General features: G+C 38.1%; 1 protein-coding gene across 1 annotated transcript in view; it reads right to left on the bottom strand.

Moving 5' to 3' along the window:
* Nucleotides 1-23,169, bottom strand: part of LOC149811831 (U1 snRNP-associated protein usp106-like) — a 54,585-nt gene that overhangs the window by 11,378 nt on the left and 20,038 nt on the right. The window contains exons 5-8 of the mRNA XM_089993132.1: nt 20,598-20,677; nt 20,341-20,494; nt 12,497-12,558; nt 8,171-8,239 (exon numbers count right to left, since the gene is read on the bottom strand). Of these exons, the coding sequence (XP_089849258.1) occupies nt 8,171-8,239; nt 12,497-12,558; nt 20,341-20,494; nt 20,598-20,677 (365 nt within the window). The remainder of the gene's footprint in view (nt 1-8,170; nt 8,240-12,496; nt 12,559-20,340; nt 20,495-20,597; nt 20,678-23,169) is intronic.

Below are 23,169 nucleotides of genomic sequence, written 5' to 3'. Positions count from 1 at the left end.
AGTAAGTGAAGAAGAATCTCATGATAATGAGATGAGTGAAGAACAACCTCATAGGGATAAAAAAAATTGTATCTAATATTTCAAGCATTGTAATTTTGAACATCCATGTGCCCTTGAAAAATATACCAATGATGAAAACACCATGTACAAATACAAACTAGAAGGTCATCTAATGTATCAAAACCCCCTGAAAAATTGGTGTCTTATGAGTATTTTTAAACTAAGTATCAAGCTTAGGTTGTGTTAATACATTCTTATATAAACCCTCGAACTATGCTGAAGCAAAAGAACATCCTAAATGAGTAGAAGTCATGATGGTAGAATTAAATGCCTTAGAAAAGGCGAATACTTGGATTGTCCAAGATATTCTCCCAAGAAAAAAACTCATAGGTTGTCGATGGGTAATATAAGGTAAAAAACAAGAGTGATGAAACTCTTGAAAGGTATAAAGTCAAATTAGTTGCCAAGGGATACTGTCAAAAGTATGGAGTAGATTATGAACAAGCACCTACCCCAGTTACTAGGATGACCATAGTTAGGACCTTAGTAGCCCTTGCCTCTGTGAGGAGATTGCCTATATATCAACTGGTTGAAGAAGTTTATATGGAAGCCTCACCTGGTATAACTATTTCTAAAGGAAAGACTCTCCGTTTAGATAAAGCCTTATATGGTCTTAAACAAGACCCAAACGCTTGGTATAACCGGTTTAGTCAAGTTATGCTTGATGTTAGATTTCAATCTTGTCAGACTGACACAGTATTGTTTGTTAAGAGTTCTAATGCAGGTGTTACGATATGATCATCACTGAAGTGAACAAACATGGAATTGAACACATTAAGAAACTTCTCAAAACATATTTTGAAATGATTGATTTGGGTTTTTTAACAAATTTTTTTGATATCGAAGTTTCTTATTATTCTAGAGGTATCTATTAACTCGATCTAAATTTGCCTTAGATATTGTTGTAAGTCTAGAATTTCAAATAATAAGGTTGACACTCCAAAAGTTGTTAATATCAAAATGAGAATTGACGATGGAGAACAACTTGAAAAGTCGATACCATACAGACAACTTATCGGAGCATTATCTTATCTTTTAATTACGAGACCTGATAGCGCACGCAGTTCGCACAGCTAGCCAATTTAAGTATACTCCCACTTTTGTTCATATGGAGGCAGTTTTATGCATTATTAGATACATCAAAACTTCTATTTATCAAGGTCTTTTCTTATCTACTTCTTTATCTTTAGATTTAACTACTTGTTCAGATGTTGAATGGGGAGGTGCTCCCAATAACTAACACTCAACCACTGTTTTTGTGTTTTCTTAGGTGACTCGTTGATCTCGTGGCGATAATAAGAAATAGCAAAAGGTTTCTCTCCTCAACTGAAGCATAATACTGAGCTGGCTATAACCACTATGGAGGTGGTCTGGCTAAGGAAATTGTTGGCTGACATGGGCATTCAAATTAAAGGAGCATCATGAATGTGCTCTGACAACAAAAGTTTCATCTACATTGCCAACAACTAGACCTTCCACGAACGAACCAAACACATTGAGATGGATCACTATATACAAGAGGACTATCTACATGGCACTATCGATCTTCACTATGTTACTTTAGAATATCAAATGTCATATTTCTTCACCAAACCTCTCGTTGCTCCTAGATTTCACTTTCTCTTGGACAAACTTGTAGTTATTCAACCGTAAGTTTGAGGAAAAGTGTTAAAAATGTATAAATGTATAAATATATATGTGTGTGTATAACTAAGTCAGTAACTAGGGTTAGTCTAGTTTGGATTAGTTTTTATTTTTTGTTGAGATAGGACTAGTCAACACTTGTTGACTAGTCAATATTAAGATTCATTGGAGGTCCAACGGGGACTAGTCAACACTTGTTGACTAGTCAATATTACGAGTCATTGGAGGTCCAACGGCTCTATTTAGAGCCGTTGGAACCCCCAACGACTCTCTCTTGGGTCTCCTTCTTTGTGTATAAATATGGGGCAAAACCTCACCATTTGTAATGCTTCTTGCATTGGTTCATTATCAATAAAATATTATTTTTAATTCTTGTATTAACCACCTTTGGTGAATTTGGTGTGTGAGCCCATTGTGCGGCTTTTGTGTATTCTTTTGGTGCTTTGGTGGAACTCGTTTGAGTGTCCACTTTGATGATTTGGTGAACATCTTCGGAGGAACGTGTTTTCTTACACTATTCTCCTTAGAATCCTAAATTGACAATGAAAAGAGGACGATTTGTGCTAATTATGGCCAAGGAAGTCATCGCTATCCTTCTCTTTTATTATTCTACACTTTGAGGCAAGGAATCCTTGTTTATTGGTTAGAACTCCGAGTAATACTAGTGAGCGGGTGCAAATGCGGCGATACGGCACTTTCGAAAAACGTGAGTGCAGGGGTACGTGTATATATATATTCAGACCTAGGTCTGGTTTGACGCAAGTTTGATTCATATTTTGGTCAAAGCAACCCAGGTCTAATTTGAATCAGACCTGAGCCACTTTGACCAAAGTTTGAATCAGACCTAGGTGGTCAAACCAGACCCAGCTCTGAATCAGACCTGGGTCGAATAGGCTCAAGTCTGCTTCAGACCTGAGTCAAAACAAACTCAGGTCTGATTCAGACTTGGGTCAGTTTTGACCCAGGTCTGATTCAGACAATCAGACCTGGGTGGTCAAACCAAACCCAGGTCTGCATTAGACCTGGGCCAAATAGGCCCAGGTCTGCCTCAGACCTGGCCCAGGTCTCATTCAGATCTGGGTCAAGGTTGGACCCAGGTCTGGATCCAGACCTGGGCTACCTCGACACCTGGCCCTGAAAGGCCGGGTGTTACGAAATCTCGTTTAAAGAGAGAGAGAGGCAGCTGCAGCTGAGCCAAGTGGAAGGAGGAGAGGAAGGAGGAGAGTGAGTGAGAGAGAGAGAGAGAGACTTACCAAAGGAGGCAGGGATGGTGATGGCTAGCGATGACAGCTGCGAGAGAAGAGGGCAGGGAAGAAAGGGGGCCCGGGACTTGTGTTGACCGCACCGGATGCGGCGAGAACTGCATCCCACCACACCCACATCAGCCGAGTCCCTGTTACATAGGTGAATATAGTCCCTAAAACTTTCAAAAGTAGAGGAGCGAACTTGAGAATTCATTGATAGTGACTTTGTCAAGTTTGCAGGGGGGGCTAATGACCTCTAAAAGAAGACCACCATCAGAAATACTGGATTCTGAAAATGAAATATTTGATGATGATGAGCCATTATCACCAACAAATGTAAACCCCCCACCAACTTCAGAAATCAGAGAAGATCTCAGAGCATATGAAAAAGCAAAACAAATAACTAAAAATGAAATGCAAAGATACACCTAAAATATTGTAGAAGCAATCGAGTTGTAAGGTGTTTAGACTTTAAAGATAGAGCTTAGAAAATTATAATATTAGGATATTAGATAATACATTATTAAATTGGCCTGATTGTTAAGGTAATATTTGCCCATTTTGTTTATCACTAAATGTGTTTTAAGTATCACGAACTATGACCTTTCAAATCAGCTTGAATGTTATTATTGTGTATAAATTACTTGTAGTAGTACTTGTTGATACTACTGTATCATATATTCACTGCATTATTTAGTTTCATTTACAATCTTTATCATGTGATTACTTCCATTTCTTTAAGATTATTCAATTTTATCCTATGCAAATTTACAAATTTTACAATGTTACAATATAATATCATTTTCTAGCAACTCGTGCTTCTTTTCATGCTTTTTCTCCATGCGCTTCCCAATCACTTCCCATGTGTTTCTCTAAATCGATTACCATCGCTTTTTGGATTCTGAGAAAAATTAAATTCTTATACTAAAAAATCATGATATTGAAGATTAGTTATTTTTATTCTAGCGTTTATTTGATTCCCATTTTGGTTTCCATTTGATTCTCATATCGTTTTCTTCCCAATTCCCATTTTGCTTCATTTTTTATTCCTCATTTGTCATTTCTCATTTGAGTCATTTCCTATAGATTTTAAAATGACTTGCTTCTTGATTTGTTTCATGCTTCTTAGTCTAGTAACCTTGGTTCAGTCTATTTCAAGTAAGGGATGCACAAAAAGCCAAGATAGCTCAAGCTCGGCTTGAGCTAGGTTCATCCCATAAATGAGTCAAGCTTGAACTGAGCTCTGAGGCTCGGCCGAGCAAACGAGTCGAGCTTGATCGGCCTACCGAGCTCGATAAGGCTCGTATTTATATTTTATATAATATATATATAGATATATTAATTATACAAATATTGCCCCCCCCCCGCCACAAGCCCCCCTTCTCAACCTCCCCACCCCTTCTCTCCCATCTCTCAAACCCCCGCCTCTCTCTCTCTCTCTCTCTCTCTCTCTCTCTCTCTCTCTCTCTCCCTCCCCAGGAAACAGGAGGGAATGGTGGAGGTCTCTCTCTCAACGAGAAACTTGATGGTGGAGGGCAATTCTTCGGTGGAGGTGGCTCTCTCTCTCTCTTCCTCAACACCCAAAACCACCCCTTCCTCACCTCCAAACAGAAACCCCGAAATGCCCTCGCCCTTCTCAAATCTGAGACCGACCCTCATCACATCATCCAAATTCCCTCTCGCCCGAGTCCCACCTTGACCACATCCCCCTTTACATTGCGGCCTCCCGCTCATTCAATACCCTCCACACATTTCTCGATGACCAAAAGAACCAGCCCATTGTCCAAAGCGGCGAGCAATTCATCAACAAGGTGATCATCCTCTATGAGAAATCTGACATGCTTCACGAGTCAATCCAGATGTTCGAGCATATGGATAAGCTCGGTATTCGCCGCTCTGTGAGATCCCTCAATGCCCTCCTCCCCTTTCTAGCACTCTCTCTTTCTTCTCTCTCTCTACCTGTTGAGGACTGACCAAGCTCGGCTTTGCTCGATACTCGGCACGACCTGAGCCTGAACACCAGTGGTTCAGGTTCGGGCCGAGCTCGAGCTAAGCTTGTACACCACTTTACCTGGGCGAGCCAAGCTTGAACAGGTCAAGCTCGACTCGAGCACAGCTCATGTGCATCAATAATTTCAAGTGCCCAACGACACTCTATGTCATAGTTCTCTAACTTTAAAGTCCACATCAAGATTACTTCCTCATGAGTAATAATAAAGTAGGCAAGGGTTCTAAAATAAGCCTCATATACATGAGTCATTGAAAAGTTCGAAGTACAACTCCTTCCTGCATTCACCATCTTCACTTCACTGCCCACCAAAGTCACCATAATAACAGTTCATTGGGACATGGGTTACCATGCGGCTAGTAATCCCTGTATGCCAAGGTAGTTTCATATATATATATATATATATATATATATGAAATAAATTGACCATTTAAATAAAATACTCATGGGTTAATTTCAGTGAAGAAGTGGGTGCCTAAAGACCCATGCTACAGTTCAAGAACTGTTTGTGATTCACTGGCATGTCCAACAAATCCCACGATTTTTCTCCCTAGACCAGAAGAGCTGCTATGGCTATGAGACATTGTTTACTTAGTCCTAGGTGCCACTGCCACATGATCCCACTAGACTAGAGTAGCTTTAGTTTTTTCCACAGATTCACGCACACTGCACTTGCATAGACAAATATACTGAATTCAGTAAACTGGGTTGCTAACAAGTAACAACCCATCCAGCTCACACAAACTAGTTTGTATTTTGCTGGAACTTACAACAGATTCTGTTACCCTGCTACAAACCACAACAATCTTTCAACCGAACAGGTATTATGTGAAGCAATTACTAAACACTATACATTGTATACACCATACTCCACGTATTGGTTGAATCATGTCAAGCACTAATCCAACCAAATGTGGAAAGAAAAGGAACCATATCAAAATGTGAAAGTAAACATCTAATCCAAGAGCCAAAGAACCAAACAAGTGCTTTGGTTTTCATAAGATCCTCTAAATCACATTCAACTTTTACTGCCATTAGGGATGGCAGTGGACCAGGGGGAAACGGGGCCCCGCCCGCCTTGCCCCGTTTGGACCGGAGATGGAGGACATGAAACGGAGAATGGACCGGGGATGGAGGTTAAAATCAAAACCTGTGTGGGGATGGACTTAGTCTTGCCCCCGCCCCCTACCCCATCCACGATTCTTGTTAAGAAAATTACTATTATACCCTTATACATATTATAAAATCATATATATATATATATATTCCTAACCCTACTATAAAACCCTTACTCGAATCTTTCATCTCTCCTTCCTTTCTTTCCTCTAACGAGCTGCGCGAGGCTCGAGCTCCCATTTCTCCTCTTCTTCGTCTCCTTCCTCTAACGGCAGAAGGCGGAAGGCGGCAGCGGCAGAAGGACCGGGGAAAGGGAGCCCCGCCTCGGCCCGTTTGGACCAAGGATGGAGGACATGAAACAGGGAATGGACCGGGGATGGAGGTTAAAATCAAAACCCGTGTGGAGATGGAGGCGGGGATGGAGGGCAAAATTTTGAGACACGGCAGGGGTGGAGACCTTGTCCCCCGCCCCAGTCCACTGCCATCCCTAACTGTCATCATAAGAAGCAAGGATGTCATATTTTTTAAAGCTGTAGTTCTGCTCAAGCTATGGACAATACTTCAAATAAACTAGCAGCAATACTCGATTGCATATTTAACATTTGCAGCACACAGTATGAAATTCACACCAAACTCAAGCATGATAGAAAAAAAGATTGGCAAATTTTCTTCACATTGAATTTTATTTCATATATTTATATTATTGTGAATTATCTTAGGTTTCCCTTTTGATGTGTTAAGGCTTATGGATTTGCATAATTCTCAACTTTAAAACATATAGAGAAACAGTAATCAAGAAAAAGGAGCTTGCATCACAACAACCACAATTCCAATGCATAAAAAGCATAGTTTTGTCAGCAAGGGTCATCCCAAGACATATGAGCCGCCCAAATTTAGCAAATGTTACCTCAATCACAATGGATTATACAAGTTTGGGGTAGAAAATACTTCCACGCCAATTCTTCAGGGTATTAATAGACCATCAATCCAACCATCCATTCAATAGGTTTGTGCAACTCATTATATGCCATTTGAAACTAATGTCTCAAAACTCCATCCCTCCAACAGATTTGATATTTTTAAACAAAACAATTAGGAACCTTACACCAAATTCCTGATAAGTTTTGGAATTTGTTCCTTACACAATAATAACAACAAAGAAAAAGACAGCATACCAATGGCTCTTATAAAGGCATGCAAAATTATATCAGCCAAGTCAGTGATAAATATCGTAAAATTACGGAGATAGAAGACTGAACTTATGTTTGTTTTTTTACCCTGAAGATGCATAATAATTTTCCATGAAAGTGGCTCATAAGTTAGTATCCAGTACATCATTTTGACACTGCATAAATACCATCTCTCAATCCACCACTTTCACGAAAACAAAAAAAGTTTATACCAATAGCCACAACAAGATAGCAATCCACGTTAATAGAGCTATACTGGTTGTGTTGTGAACAAGCACGAACAACAAATATATGGAGGGATCACAGAAATCTGAATAACTAACCACTTGAAAGGGAGACCACACTTTGACTATCTCAGTTCAGACTCCAGAGTAACACTGGCTCAAGTTCAATTAAAGAATTAAACCTGCAGGCCGCTTGGAAATTTAGACATCTATCCAGGACTCGTCAAGACACTACAGGATAAACTCATGACCCCTTCAAATAGAGAACTTTCGGGATTAAATACACCAGGTTCAGAAAGTTAGAAAGTTGTCTGGTCTGGATTCTTAATTATACTAGAAATTTTTATAAGCATGCTCATGGAGGTCACAAGTGGGTTTAGAAACTAAGCCCCATACTAAGATAGCATGACACTATTTCTAGTTTTAAGTTTTGCAATTATGTTAAAACTTAAAAGAGTGTTGAAAAATGAGCCCCTTACAATGCACAGAAGAATATAATCAATCAAACAAGAAAAGTATCTAGCAAGGCAAAAAACAAAATAAACTCTCAAAACCAAATATTAGTTCATGTTACTTGATCACTTTGCCTCTTTTGATCTCCAACTGTCACAAGCACCTCAAAGTACATGAACACATCGAAGCAATACATTATCTGAAAGAAAGGGGAAGGGATGGAGTGCTTACAATGCGGACATCAGCAGCAGTGTACTTTGTGTTTGATGTGTCAATTGCTGGCTCCTGCCTCGCACCCAACTGAGGAGAGAAAGAAGAGAAGGGAAGAAGGAACTCTTAGAACACAACAGTAAAATAAAATACACATATACAAACTAACAATAAGAACACATTGCATGCACACACAATCAATCAGAAATACATAATTTAGAAACATAACCTATCAGTTTATTCAGCCTCTCTTCCAAGTTAGGCATATGAAAATGTGCATGCAAGCACATACATTTTTTTGTGTCACTGAAGCATGAAATACTTGACTGTTTCCATCCATTTCTTAGATGTTATTCTAACTTAATGTTGGGATGGACTATATTATGGATAATTGGATTTTGACATAAAACACGTTTATAGTGATGGGATGGACTAGATTCTGGATGGTCGGATTTTGATAATAACATGTTTATGTGTCAGGTCAGCTTGTCAGTCAAAACTCAGATGCTGGCAAAGAATGAGGAATTAGATCCCAAACATGCCAGAAGAGTCAAATAGCTCAATTGCATAAATCAGAAAAGAAAACAAGGTATCATTTAAACTAGCTACACCTTCAAGACAACGAATGCAGAAAATATTGTTTGGAATAACTGTCCTAAAAGCAGATTGTGAGCTACAATTACTAACCAACTCGTGTTGTCAAGCCTAAAGACCCAAATCCACACACAAATAAATGAAAAATGTATTTTTGTGTGTGTGTGTGTGTGTGTGCATGTGTGTGTGTGTGTGTGAGAGAGAGAGAGAGAGAGCTTTTCCAACTTTTTAGGGAGAATAAACCAAGACAAAGCATGACGTTGCCAACTATAGATAAAGCTGACATCACTGCCTCAAAAAAACTACACTAAAAGACAACTAAAACATAGAATAAAATAAAGGAAATTTTAAAAAATGCAACTAAAGTTTTGCCAATAATCAAAAGCAAACTTAAGCTTTGGACATTGTTGCAGACAAACCGGCAAACCCTAAGTTTTGGATGGTTAATTAAGAGTTTAGTTGTCAAAGGCAGAGTCTACGCGACCTAGGCACGGCCCCACCACCTGAGCTTTTGGGTTTGGGTGGTGGGGCCCGTTTTTACTGCCTAGGCTCCTACCAACTAGACATGGGACAGATATGGCACCTTTCTTTTTTTGTGTGTTTTCTATCTTCCAAACATGGTCAACAGTGCCAAGGACAAGGTAAAAGGGGCAGGATTGTCGCTCTCTCTCGGTTTGCTCTCTCCATCCCTCTCGGTTGCAATTTTTTTCTTCCTTTTTTCCTTCTTCCCTTCTTCCTTTCTTTTTTTATCTTCTTCTCTTCTTCCTCATCTGAACTCTCAGCCTCCTCACTATGCTTTCTTCTTCTCTTTTTTCCTGTTTTTTCTTCTTTTTTTCCTTGGTCCATTTTCTTTTTTCCTTTTTTTTGTTCTTCCTGTTTTTCCTTTTTTTCTATGTTTCGGTTTATGTTTTCAGTTATATATATGTGTGTGTGTAATTCATATACTATGTCACATGGGTGCGGGTACGGGTGCGGCGCAATTTTAAAAATTTTGGACACGGGGACTCGGCTATATATATATATATATATATATATATATATATATATATATATATATAGTGCGTGCATATATCTATATAAATTTTGGACACGGGGACTCGGATCGTGACTCTTCCGAGTTGTCTCAGATCCTGAACTAACTGAGTTAAAATAGTAGTATAACTGGGTTAGAACCAAACTCGGTTGAGTTTATCATTGAATCGGCCGAGTCTTAGCTACCATGGGAATAAAACATCATCAAGGTATTAACTAAAAGCATGTTCTGGTAAATGCATTAAACATTTTTTGCAGTTTTGCTAAAATTCATAACATTAATTAAAAGCATTAAAAGCTTTTAATTTTTCAAAGCTAGATTTGAAAAAGAGAGAGAGAGAGAGATCTCGGTGGATGAGAAAGTGTTGCTACTCCTGGATGAGAATTTATTAGCTTTTATAAGAGAGAGAACTGGGTGGATGAAAAGTGTTGGTACTCGTGGATGAGAATTTATTAGCTTTTAAGATTGAGAGAGAGAATTAAATGATAATATTTAAGAATAAAAAAAAATTCTGGGGCTTATGTTTGAGACTCATGCTATATATATATATATATATATATATATATATATATATATATATATATTAAAAGATCATTTTTTTTGTTTTTTGCCCTAAAAATGGACATTTTTGGACTCAGTCAACGTTGACCGAGTCCAAAACAAGGACGGACTCTGCCTCGACTCCTTGACCGAGGCCGCACCCATGTCGGGACGTGTCGACTCGGGTGTGACACCTCCCTAGCCGAGTCCGTGTGACATAGTTCATATATAATTTGTTTCACTGTTTCTGAGTTATATTTTTGGTTGACTGTTTCTGAGTATATCTATGTATAATTCATATATTTCTTGTCATTTTCACAGTTCATATGTAAAACACACACACAGACATATATATGTTATATGTATCTTTTCTGACAGACACAGATGCTTATTGTTGATTAATTTTATGTTGTATATATATGTTTGTTATTAACTTTAGCAGTTTGTTTACATATTTTTAATTTTTTTAAATTAGGGTACCCACTAGTCCCTGACTAGTCTTTTTAGGGCCTCACCGCTTTTGACAACAAAGGTTACAAGTGAATTTTGCATATGGGTACCTAACTTATGAAAATTATGTTTAACTGCCTACTTATTGAAACTTTTCACACAGGCGCCTGTGTTTTCAACAAATTGCTCAAATGACCACCTATGTCACTTTTCTTAATAAAAGTACTTATTTGACCTTAACTGTATGACAACTACACAAAGTGACACTCAGTCATTTAAGGAAATGTTTGAAGTGTCATTTTAAAGAATCAAACTCTTGCTAAAGTTACTTATTTGACCTTAACTGCATGACAGCTACAAAAAGTAGCATTCAGTCATTTAAAGAAAAGAAATGGCTAAAGTATCATCAATAAAGTGAAGTGATAGAAGTAGCATAAGGCAGTTTATGAGCAATTTCTTGAAATTTGAAAAGGCAGCCGCTCATAAGAAAAGTTTTACAAAATAGGTGATTAAGCGCAATTTTTCCATACGCAAATTCTCCTAATTAAAAAGGTCCAAAGTTTTTCCTGTTGCGATTAAATGTTTACTGAAATTACAATTTTATCCTCCAAAAGTTATTTCAAAAAGCACCTAACTTCTCAATAATATTGAACAACGCACCTATCTTTTCACTTTGTATATCACCTATATGTATGATGGTACAGAAGTGGAAGAGTCCCTGCTGAAGGACTTCTATAATCGAGATTGGGTAAGTGGGAAACAATGGCGGTTGGGAAAGAATGAACATGGGAAACCTTAACAAAGAGAAAAACAAAAACAAAACAAAACAAAAAATGTTTTGATGGTAAATGAGTAACTTTAACAATGTTACCTCAACTTGGGTTATTTCTTGGAGTTTATCTCAAAAAGTGGTTTTTCTCAAGAAAATCTTGGAATTTTAAAAAATTAAAAATATAAGGATATGAATGCTTTGAACCTCACCGAGGACATGGCATTGGATAGAAATGAATGGAGGAGAAGGATTCATGTGGAAGACCCAGAATGATTTTCTTTGTTGGTTCATATCGCCGACCCCAATTGTTTTGGGATGAAGGCGTAGTTATTGTTGTTGTTGTTGTTGTTGTAAAAATATATATAAAGAACAATAAAAGGCATACGAAATAAAGGTTTTGCCTTAATTTTCTTGCTAGTTTATAAAGAAGCAAGTAGAAAAGTTCATAAAGTTAAAAAAATACGGGCTTAAAATTAATAAAAATAAGAAAGTTTTTAAAAAATCAAGATGATATCCCAATAATAACACGATATATACTTTTTGGCAATATTTTGAAAATTTTGCGATATTTTTCTGATAATTTTAACTTTCCTTAAAACCCGTTAAAACTGTGATATTTTCAAAATATCATTGATATTGTTGACCATGGTGATAACCCACATTAAATTGATGGAAATATGCTTTCAATTAACGGACAATAAATTTCGGTGTCTTTTTAACAATATCCAGAACTTAGGTGTGTTTTTTACCATCACCAAAATTTTAGGTGTGTTTTTGAACATTTCCTTCAAATTAAATGAAGAGACGTAATGGACACCCTTGGCTTTGGGAGAAATCATATTTCATTAGCATAAATTCCCAACACAACAGAGGCAATTGTATGGGGGAAAGCAGCCAAAGAGAGCAGCAGATTAAAAATGATATGGTAAGCCAAAGACAACTAGAAATCGTAAGAAACCTTCTTCAGAGCCTCAGCCTCTTCCAATGCTTTCTGTGCTTCATCTACCATTCCCTGCTCACCTGTATAAACAAAACCTCATTATAAATCCAGCAATCATGTCAACAAGATAGAAAACTCATTATACACCGACTACAAGAATGTTATTTGTAAAATTGAAAGCCAATGAAAAAAAATAAATGATAGAATATACAGATCCTTAAATGCAATAAGTTATTGCAAATGGTCCACACTCAAAGAAAAGATTAAGTATCCAGTTTATCCAATAGCTACAACATTAAATAGCAGCTGTGCTATAACAGTATCAGCAGAAGACAAAACCTATTTTTCAAAACTGACTAAATTGCAAATATGCAAAAGAAGAAATTAGATATGTAAGAGAGGAAATGCATGTATTTCAAACAATCAAGAAACAACACTACTGTCACCAAAGATACTGCAATAAAAAGGTTAACCAATAATATTAGAAAAGAAAGATATCTGCAACGTTTCAGGTCAGGGCCAAAAAAGCCATCACCTCAAGTTAAGCACTTGAAGAGAAAAACAGAAAATAAAGATACAACAAAGAACGCAATGCATCTTGAAATACTGAGATTCATGGTTGGTCATCAATACTAGTGGGAACTATTTAGGGATGTCAACGGGTCGCATCTAGGCATTAATGAATCCGATTTAACCGGATCTCACATAATCGGATTCGGATTCAGATTCAGAGTCAGATTGAAAAAAATAGATCTGAATCCGGATCCGACTAGTCCAAAACCTGATACTTACACTTAATCAGATTCGGATCTTAGTGGGATTCGGGTTTTAATCGGATTTGGATTCGGATTTCAATGAAAAATTAATACTGATTCAGGTCGGATATTGGGTTACATATGACCCGTTGACATCCCTAGAACTATTACACCTGTGTGTCCCCGCTTTATGGTATCTTTAAGAACTTACAAGCTACAATAAATGGTGGCACCAACTCCAATAATTAAAATTGAAGATAAGTTTTGTTAGATTTCCCACATTTTTAATGCAAACAATGTTTAGTTGAAAAAAAACTAAACACGCAGGAAGGCATAACGCCTCTGATATCAGTCTCGCGGTGTCTTGTTCTTGTCTGTGGAGGCTGCATAGTGCTAACGCAACCAACTCATCTCCACCTTCTCACTTGGAGGTGGACAGCCCAACAGCTGCTCGAAAACTTTCACAGGATCCTCATCTGAAGGTACCAGAGGCTCTAAACCCATAAGAATGCCCAAATATGGCAGATGTCTGCCAAAGTGATCTTCATATCACCCCAAGAAAAATGGAACAAACTGGTCTCTCACTGCCACCCAATCACCATCACAATGTCCAATGAGTTTAAATTCATTGGATGATGAATAAAATAGTTCATAATCAAGTGTTCCCTTCAAGTATTGAAAATTTCTTTTGGCGGCCTTCAAATGAGTTTGATTTGAATTATCCATAGATCTACTTAACAAGTCAATGCCATACAAAATATCCAGCCTTGTGCAAGTGAGATAATGCAAGCTTCCTACTATACTTTTGATGTAGGATCAATATGAGAATCATCATATTTATTACATCATCAAATTGTTTTACTTCAAGGCCAAGGAAATAGTTCATGAGCCCAACATCCGTCATTGCATACTCATTAGTCATGGACTTTTTTGAATTCATCTATCATGGTGAGATTACTAGCCGTAAATAGCAAGCCAATAGCCATCAACATAAAGGCATGCTATCAAGTAGGGATGCACACAAGCTGAGCTCGAGCCGAGCTTGGGCTGGCTCGGCTCGGCAGAAGAAGAAATTTTGGTTGTTCAAGCTCGAGCTCATGCCGAGCTTGAACACCTTTTGCCTGGGATCGACTAGGCTTGAACTGAATACCTTTAATTTATTTATTTTTTGTAAAGTTTCTGAAAATTGTGTCAAAAGCCTTTTTGAAAGAAGGGAAGACAATGGGATTTGAACTCACGCCACTTCCAGGAAAGACCAACAACCTACCCATTAAGGTAGGACCTTTCTTTATAACCATATTATGAACAATATAATACATATATAAAATCTAAGGGCTTACTGAGCTTATCCAAGCTGGATTGGTTGTTCAAGCTCAGCACGTTTACGTGTACTAAAATATTGTTGCCCTAATACTGCACACCAACAAGAGAACTAAAGCTCTCCCTCAAAGAGTCTAGCTGTAAAACCCGCAAAATTTCGATAATTATCAAATTTAATAAAGGTTATAATTCTTGAAAATGGATACGATAAAAGGATGAAGAGTCTATCCAAATGGATCAAGCGAATCCAGAAATCGGATTCGAATATTATATAGGGATTCGGACCTTGGATGGAGTTGAAACCTACTTGAAATTCAATTTCAAACTTTCAATTTCGATTGAAATTGCAGAGCACATCTCTAAAGTTTCATCTCTTGCGAATATCGCCCTCGTTATAACCATATCTTATTGATATGCGCATTTCAGTAATTCACATGAAATAACGAGTTTTTTTTCCTCATTTGGGTCTCAAATTTGGGGATTTACTAGTCATAGGTATAAGGACTTTGACTTATAATTTCCGGGACTGGATTCCTCATAAACAGTGCTCACGCCATTTTGTATGTCATACTTACGCGATTTCGAACATCGCTCATCACTGAAGTAGTTTTTAGTCGCAAAGAAGTGCAACCAAGTAAAGTTAGCGCACTGGGATGGTGGGTTGCCTCAACAAGAAGAGAGTATGGTTCGAACCCCGTGTACACCCAAAAATTTTAGAAAACGCTATTTTTTGTAAAATGCGTCTAAAGAGGACAAAAAGGTTATTGTTGCAAGGTATTGCAACGAAACACAACCTGGTGCACTGGTGGGGCGCGTTACCCCTTAGGATAGAGACATCAGTTCGAATCCCCGGGGTACCAATAATAAAGAGTTTTTGCAAAAAGTTAGATTAACATTTTTTTTTTGGAATTCTAACAAACAGGGGTGTTTCACCTTTCCATTTAAGATGACTTAAATGGGGAAGGGGTGGCGCCCAAGGAAAGAAGGCTGGGCGTTTTTTCCAATTAGGAAGCCCAACTAAATAATTAATGAAAAAAAAATAAAAGGGGAAGAAAACCTTGGAATTCGGATGGTGGACTGGGGGGGGGTTTACGAAAATTGAAATTATGAGGAGGCTCGGAACGGATGGTGGGCTGGAGTTTACAAAAAGGGGCCTTTGGAATTCGCCCTCCTCTCTTTACTCTCACGAATCCCCCAATTTCCCCTAGCAAACACGTTATCTCCCACCTCAGGCTTTTCCCCTCTCTCACGCCCATTCTCTCTAGCCAGCCGTGCAAGGGTTGACGCCATCCACCATTGATTCCGGCGAGGAGCTCGGACATGGGTACCCGACGTCCGTAAGGAAGAAGAGCGCCATACCTTCGGATTCGCAGCTTCACGAGGTAGGGGATGCACAACTCAATACATATTTGTAGCGTAGTGTGTTCCTAAAGCATAAAATAAGTTTACTTGTTCTGTACAAAAAAAAAATACTACATTGACATCGAGTAACATTGAGACCTAAGTTGTTAGAGGAAAAGAAAGACATCTCTTGTATAAACTTTGTTTAAACAGGTTATATGCATGACCTGAGCATAGATTTAGACGTTAGTGAACAAACAGACCCTGCATGAATAGTTCAACTTGTTGGACTTCATGTGATGTACTGAAAATCTGGGTAGACTTATTAGCTCCTACCTTTTTTTCTTGTTGTTGTTCCATATGCCTCTCACGCTTCATTGAGGGCTGCCAGCAAACTAATGTTGTAATGGGCCTAGACACTCAACTAACAAAAGAAAAAAAAATTGGTGTATGTAGTTGGGGTTTGAATTGGCTTTTGGACTGTTGCCATATAATGGGTAGCATTAAATAAATCAGATTCCAACGTAAATACATGTATAAAAAAAATAATAATTTCAGATCACCATCTTGTTAGTTTTAGTTGTATGCCTAGTGTGTACATGAGGTATCAAAATAATTTTCAATACCCAATGTAATTATATTAAGAGGAAATTTTCAGTTATCATATGTCCAGACCAAGGTATCTCAATGTTAACCTGTTCAATTATAACCCATGTAAGGATTAGGCTGACTAAAGGTTTACCTATATGAATGTACACACACGTTCTTTTTCTTGTTGGAACTTAAGACGCAGTTATGGTTCGCCTGATGGAATAGCCTACTGGGATTTTGATTGGACCCAATCGTGGTTGCAGCCAGCAATAGGCCAACTATTCGGCACGCTACAGGGCCTCTCGTGCCCTGCTGGGCCATGACAGTCGGAGTCTAGTTCGACAGGTCTGGACTCGTAGTGGTGGTAGGGTTCAGCTGAACCGAGTTCTACTGTGACCAACGCCTTGTGTTGGCAAACTCACAGTGGTGAGTCAGCAAAACCAACCCACTACTATCGGTGCTACCATATCAACCGGTTTGCCTAGTCTTACCGATTTCAATGGCTTCAATGAAGTGGACGGGTGGAGTGTTACCTAACCCGTGACTGCTGAAAAAAAAATTATATATATATATGGACCCTCCTTTCCACAGTGTATCGTGTAAGTAGGTAACCACTACTGTATCATGCTGAAGGGGCTGGTAGTGGCCACTCCCTTAGTAGGAACCATCCATATGAGTGAGGTATGGTGGAGTGCACTTGGTTGTGAGGACTCAAGGAACTGAAATGTTCGCTCACCCGGAAGGGGTTCGCAGAGTATGACTTGAGTATGGTATAACTCAAGATAGAATTATATGTCAAGAGGGGTATGTGAATCCGATGAGTTAACTGGCATAAGAAAACTTTGTCGGGTTAGCCATACATAATATATATGATAAAATAAAGAAGAAAAGTTTTATGAGAACTGGGTATACGGAAAAGGGTATATGTTACTGGTTTCTCATTGGGTTTCTGGGTACACCAAGGCGGTGTATGTTACTGAATTTCCGGATTCTGGGTACACTGTATCACAGTGTATGTTACCGGATCCATGGTCCACTTTAGAGAGAGTGGTTGGTACACACTCCGTGGGACATTCTCGTGTTGTGAGAGCGAGGCGTCTCACCCGGTCCCCAGTCCTCGGAGTTAGGGGACCAGGACCACCAGTGAGTCCTAGGTGGTGGGTCCGAGTCTTCTGCAGAAGAGTTATGGGTGCATCCAATGCTAGTTCTTGCCAATTGGGGATCTCTCTCGGTCGAGCATTGTGCCCCTTTTGGGTATCTGTACGGCTAGTTATACGGGTTATATGTAATGAACCTCCGTATTAATCTCGGTCTGTTACGATGTCGAATGCATGTGCGTACCCACAGGCTAAGAATGAAATGAAGATTCAAACCAATAAATGTGGTAATAACTAATGAAACAGATAGGGGTTCAAGTGGAACAAAACTTAGAAAATTGAAATCATTGGATTTCGTACTCAGAAATCATATTAGACATGATAGCCTTAGAAAGAAACGTATTTTTACATCAGTAGTAAATCTTTGTTAAATCATAATCCACACCTACCTTTCACATATGTATTTAGGACTGTATCACTTACTCAGACAGTGGTAGTCTGATTCCTTTATGGTTTACTATTTTCAGTTGAAGAAATAAATAAGCTATCAGAGTGAAGGTGGTGACTTCGTCGAGGCAGTCATGGCACTACTACTTCTCTGTTTAATGTTTCTGGACATTTGACCTTGATGTAATAAACTTTGCTATGTTGGAATAAGATTGCAGTTCTATGTAGCTCCCCATTGGCTTAATTAAATTCCTTAAAAAAAATTGTTTAAAATTTCATAAAAAAAAATTAAATGGGGCGTTACACTAGCTATTCTCGATCCAAATCCACCATTATTAGACAGTCATCTATAATAATAGTGATTTCCCATCTAGATAGTTGATCAACCAAACAGAAACTTTCAAATTGAAGTCTTTCCACCAACCCAAATGGCGGTTATGTGACATTTTTTAGCAAATATTAATCCCAAAAGGGTGTTTTACACAAAGACTACATATTCCTTATGCTTGGTCAACATATCTAATAAGAAATCAAACATGTCATAGGGAAAAACTGAAAGACAAAGAACCCAAACTTCTACAGGGCAAAGATAGATCCAAGCAACCACCCATTTCAATACTACATCATCGTTAGGAAAAAAACAATGGATAAACCTAGTCTACTACTGTTAAACTCTATGGCCATTATGGTTACCAACTCTGACCATAGTCACATATGGATCCTTCAAGGTAATTTTACGGTGAGGGTTTTTCTCAGAGATATTTTCAAAAAGTGATTTTTCTCAGGAAAACCTCAAAAGCTTTAGAAATTGAAGAAAATAAATAATAATAAGAGAAGTTAGGAAAATAATAGGTTATTATTTATCTTGCAAAAAACATAAAGAAACAAGTTTTTAAAGTTTTTAAAGTTTTTAAAATACAAATGAAACAAAAAATAGAAAAACTGAACTTACAATAATATATAAAAATAAGAATTTTTAAAAAAAATATTGCAAAAAATTCATGATAATATAGTGATATTTTGAAAATATTGCGATATTTTGCCGATATTATCGGCCTAGCTGAAAATGTTGATAATATTACGACATTTTCAAAATATAGGTGATATCAGTGACTATGACTCTGACCATCCCTACACAAACCAGAACACAAAAACCAGACCTTGTTTCCCTCATGGACTGTCATGCACCAGTAGAGGTGAGACAGTGGATCAAACACCCAGAAAACAAAAACTAGGCCCTGTTTCCCTCATGTACTGTCATGCACCAGTTGAGGTGAGACAGTGGATCAAACACAATCACATATGTGAGGATACCAGTACATCTATAAGAGGCCAAGCTATAAAACAGGGACCATTTCAAGCAAGCGGCTACAAGAACAGACTGTTTATTACACAAGTCAAACTAAATAGTCAGCAAATCAACATAGTCAAAGCAATCTTACTACCAGTACTACAAATTAATGACCTGTAGCTCCTCTTGTTCATGCACTTTGTTTTTCTTAATAAATGCTTAAAACTTAGGTTTCCTTTTATGCCTTCAAAATGAAATCTTACTGTCACATCATATTCTTTTTTTTTTTGGGTGAGTGAATTGAACAGTAGCCTGAGTAGGACTCAAACCCTAGAGCCCTCTTTTTGTGATACTCCATTTCTACTAATTCAGCAAAATCACCATTTGCACCTCTTGGTCAATATTTCCAGCTTCTCCTAATTTTATGAACTGATATCTTGTTCATGAACATAAAACTACATAGACAGCAAGCACTAGCTATAAATGCTCCACAATATTTGAGAAAAAACAGGAATACTGCCAAAAAGAAATGTAGGTGGAGTATCCAACAAATATTAGCAGCTCAACAAACAGAACCAGCACATCGGCAAATGTTAATAACAAAAAATGCTTTCTTGAAAAGAAAAGAAGAAAATCAAGCAGAAAAGAAAAGCAACACAATCTGTGAGGTCTCAAGACAAACAATTAGACTTAGCGATAAATGGAATACAAATGAAGAGATTTCGTAAAACAACTTTAACCAAAAAATTGACAAGAATGAACACTCAAATGGATTTCGTAAAGGATGAGCAAGCAGCATGCTTGACTTTATACTCAGACACTAGCCTAGACAGAACACATGGAGACAGCAACATCCTTCAAAATTGATGTCACCCCAACACTCCAGCCAAACCAGTGCTTGAAAGGGCTAGCTAATGAGGGGATTTGAGCAGCCATTACCAAGCCCAAACTGACCTTAAACACCTTGGTCAGCACCAAAACCAATTTGAGTATTCAGTATGCAACGTATCATGCACTCACCAAGATCCTCTGCCTTCTTCAGTTTCTCATTTATCATTTCTTGAGTGCGAGCATCTGGGACTGCAAATGGTAAGGGGGCCAGAGCTGGAGGATTTGTGAGAGGCTGTGGTAGGGAGGCTCTGTCTTTATTAAAGGCATCCAATAGAAGCATAGACTGCAGTACCAAATGAAATTACATAAGCAAAATTCATATTTAAAAATATGCACGCATGATCCATTTAAATGCCTAAGATTATAACAAAACAGCAGATATGTACCTGTTTGTCAGCTCTTTTGGCTCTCAGCTCTTCCACTACTTCCAAAGCTCTAATCTTACTGTCAGTCTTCCCTTCCAGATCTGCGAGAGCAAAAAGTTTACAATACTAATAACACAATAAAACCATACATATTTGCCAGACAATGGAAGTCACAGATTCAATAACAAAGAGAACATAAGGCTGTATGAACTTCAGCTTCAAGTTTAATGAGCACATGAATAACTGCATCACCAAACAAAGCTTTATTTGGTACAGACCAAGCTTCTCTGAAGAAGCTTGTGCACGTAAAAATTTGAGACACATCAACATAACCATCAATCTAAGTCACACGGACTTGGCTAAAAGGTCGACGCACCCGCGTCGACACACCCGACACGGGTGTGGCTTCGGACACGGGGCGGACACGGTCAACTAAGTGCCGGACTCAGTCAACGCACCTGGGGCGAGTCCGTCCACATTTTGGACTCGGTCAACTTTGACTGAGTCTATTTTTGTCCATTTATTAAAATTAATTTGTCCATTTTGGTAAATTTGTGTTGTTACTTCAATAGAATTACTTTTTTATTTTTGCTTTAAAATTTACAATCTTATTATTGTTATATATATATATATATATTTTAAATATATATAGCCATGTCCCTATGTCCAAAATTTTTTAAATTGCTCCGCACCCGTGTCGCACCCGTACCCGTACCCGCACCCATGTGACATAGCCATCAATCAATAGATCTACAATCAACAGACCCATATATACATACACACCTGCATACTTGCCCAGATGCATAGATACACAAGGTTGTAAAAAACAGATCAATGCCCCTATCAGCCAGGCCGAAAATATAATGCACATCATATTGTATCATATCGTAAAAATGCAAACTATGAAACAGTATTGCATATATAAACAATGAAATTAAGCTAACAAGTCACAAAATTCATAATAGCGCAGGTTAACACAAACAAAAACAAAATCACAAAGTATTTTTCAATACTTAATTTCACATATAGATGATGTCAATCATCATCATCTTCTTCTTTGTCTATACGCGAGCTATCCAAGAATGGGTATGAACAATACTTAATTTCACATAACCACTTTTTTTTAAATATAAATAAAAACAAAGTAGATGATGTCAATCAGCATCATCTTCTTCTTTGTCTATACAAGCTTTCCAAGAATGGGTATGAACCATAGTCACCAGTATCGTTCTAGGCAATTTCTCGGCAAGGTTTTTCTTGGGAGCTTTTTTCAAAAAATGTTTTTCTCAGTAAAATATTGGTAAAATATCGGAAATTTTTAAATTTTGAAAAAATATACAATGAATAATAAAAAAGAGAAGAAAGAATAGGTTTTATAGCATTTTTTGCAAAAATATAAAGAAATGATTAGTCACAGGGATTCGGCCAGACAGGTGCCGCACCCGCGTCGATGCGACGCGATGCGGGTGCGCGTGCGGTCAACCCGACCCTGGGTGCATTGACAGCATCCAAGGTCATTTTGGTCCAATTTTTTTATTTTATTTTTTTAAAAAATTGCCCTGTGAAATGGGCTGCGGAATTTTTAAAAAATATTCTGCTGACAGCTCACCACGCAGCAAGACCCGCCCCTTGCTGGATTTTGATTTTGGCCTTGATAGCTTCGGTCTCTTTAGAGTTTGCCTATTCCCTGACGAGGACTTCCAGATTTTTCACCTTTCCCCACCCCTTGCGGGATCCCTGCAGGTAGTGATGAGAGAATGTAGTGATGAGAGGATGAAAGGACAAAACAACCGAAGCATGGATGCTTGCTTGTTGTTGTTGCTCTTGTTTTATAAAGGGACACTTATGTCCACAACATCTGACGAGCTTTGTTGGCATCCTGATCTTTCTTCGTCAAGGATTTTCTCTCTCCATAATAAATGATAATGGTGGTGGTAGCCTTGGTGGCTATTAGTATTCACTTTTCTCCAGACGAGATGGGTGCTCTAGCCGTAGCCTGGTGTAGACCGCTCTTTTCCACATGTCAAATCCAATAAATTTCTTTTAGCTGTCATCCAGAGTCCAGACCGGAGATCTGTGTGCAACTGTATATAAAATGAAATTTGAAGAACCCTAGGCAATGGCGTGGCAGTGGCGGTGGAGTCATAGGCCTCGTGAAGACTCTCTCTCCAACAAACCGCATCAAACCTTTCGCTTATATTTTTTTTTCATGAAGACCAGGGAGTTTCAGACAAGATTGAATCATGACAGTCAGTAGAACTCAGCAGGCTGGGTCGATCAGATCGCCAATCCTTTTGGTTCATCAATTTTGTCCCGTTGCGCCAAAGTACACAACAAGCAGAACGTGGGTAACAAGCCTTCAAACAAACACACCAGCAAAAAAAAACTGGTTATAAGTCATATATTTTTTTTTTGCCGCACCCCCGCACCCGAGTTTTTTGGAAGTGCCGCATCTCCGCACCCGCACCCATGTGACATATATTTTTTAAAACGTAAAAGAAACAAAAAAAATTAGCATATAAAGAAGTTTTTTGAACATCTCGAGAAAATATCATGATATTTTTTGTTATGGCGATATTTTGAAAATTTTTCA

The sequence above is a fragment of the Nuphar pumila genome, chromosome 17 (genome assembly GCF_984573655.1).
Source record: "Nuphar pumila chromosome 17, dmNupPumi1.hap1.1, whole genome shotgun sequence".
In the NCBI taxonomy this organism is placed as follows: domain Eukaryota; kingdom Viridiplantae; phylum Streptophyta; class Magnoliopsida; order Nymphaeales; family Nymphaeaceae; genus Nuphar; species Nuphar pumila.
Note: the sequence above shows the minus strand (reverse complement) of the source record. Positions and strands in the feature narration are given on the sequence as shown.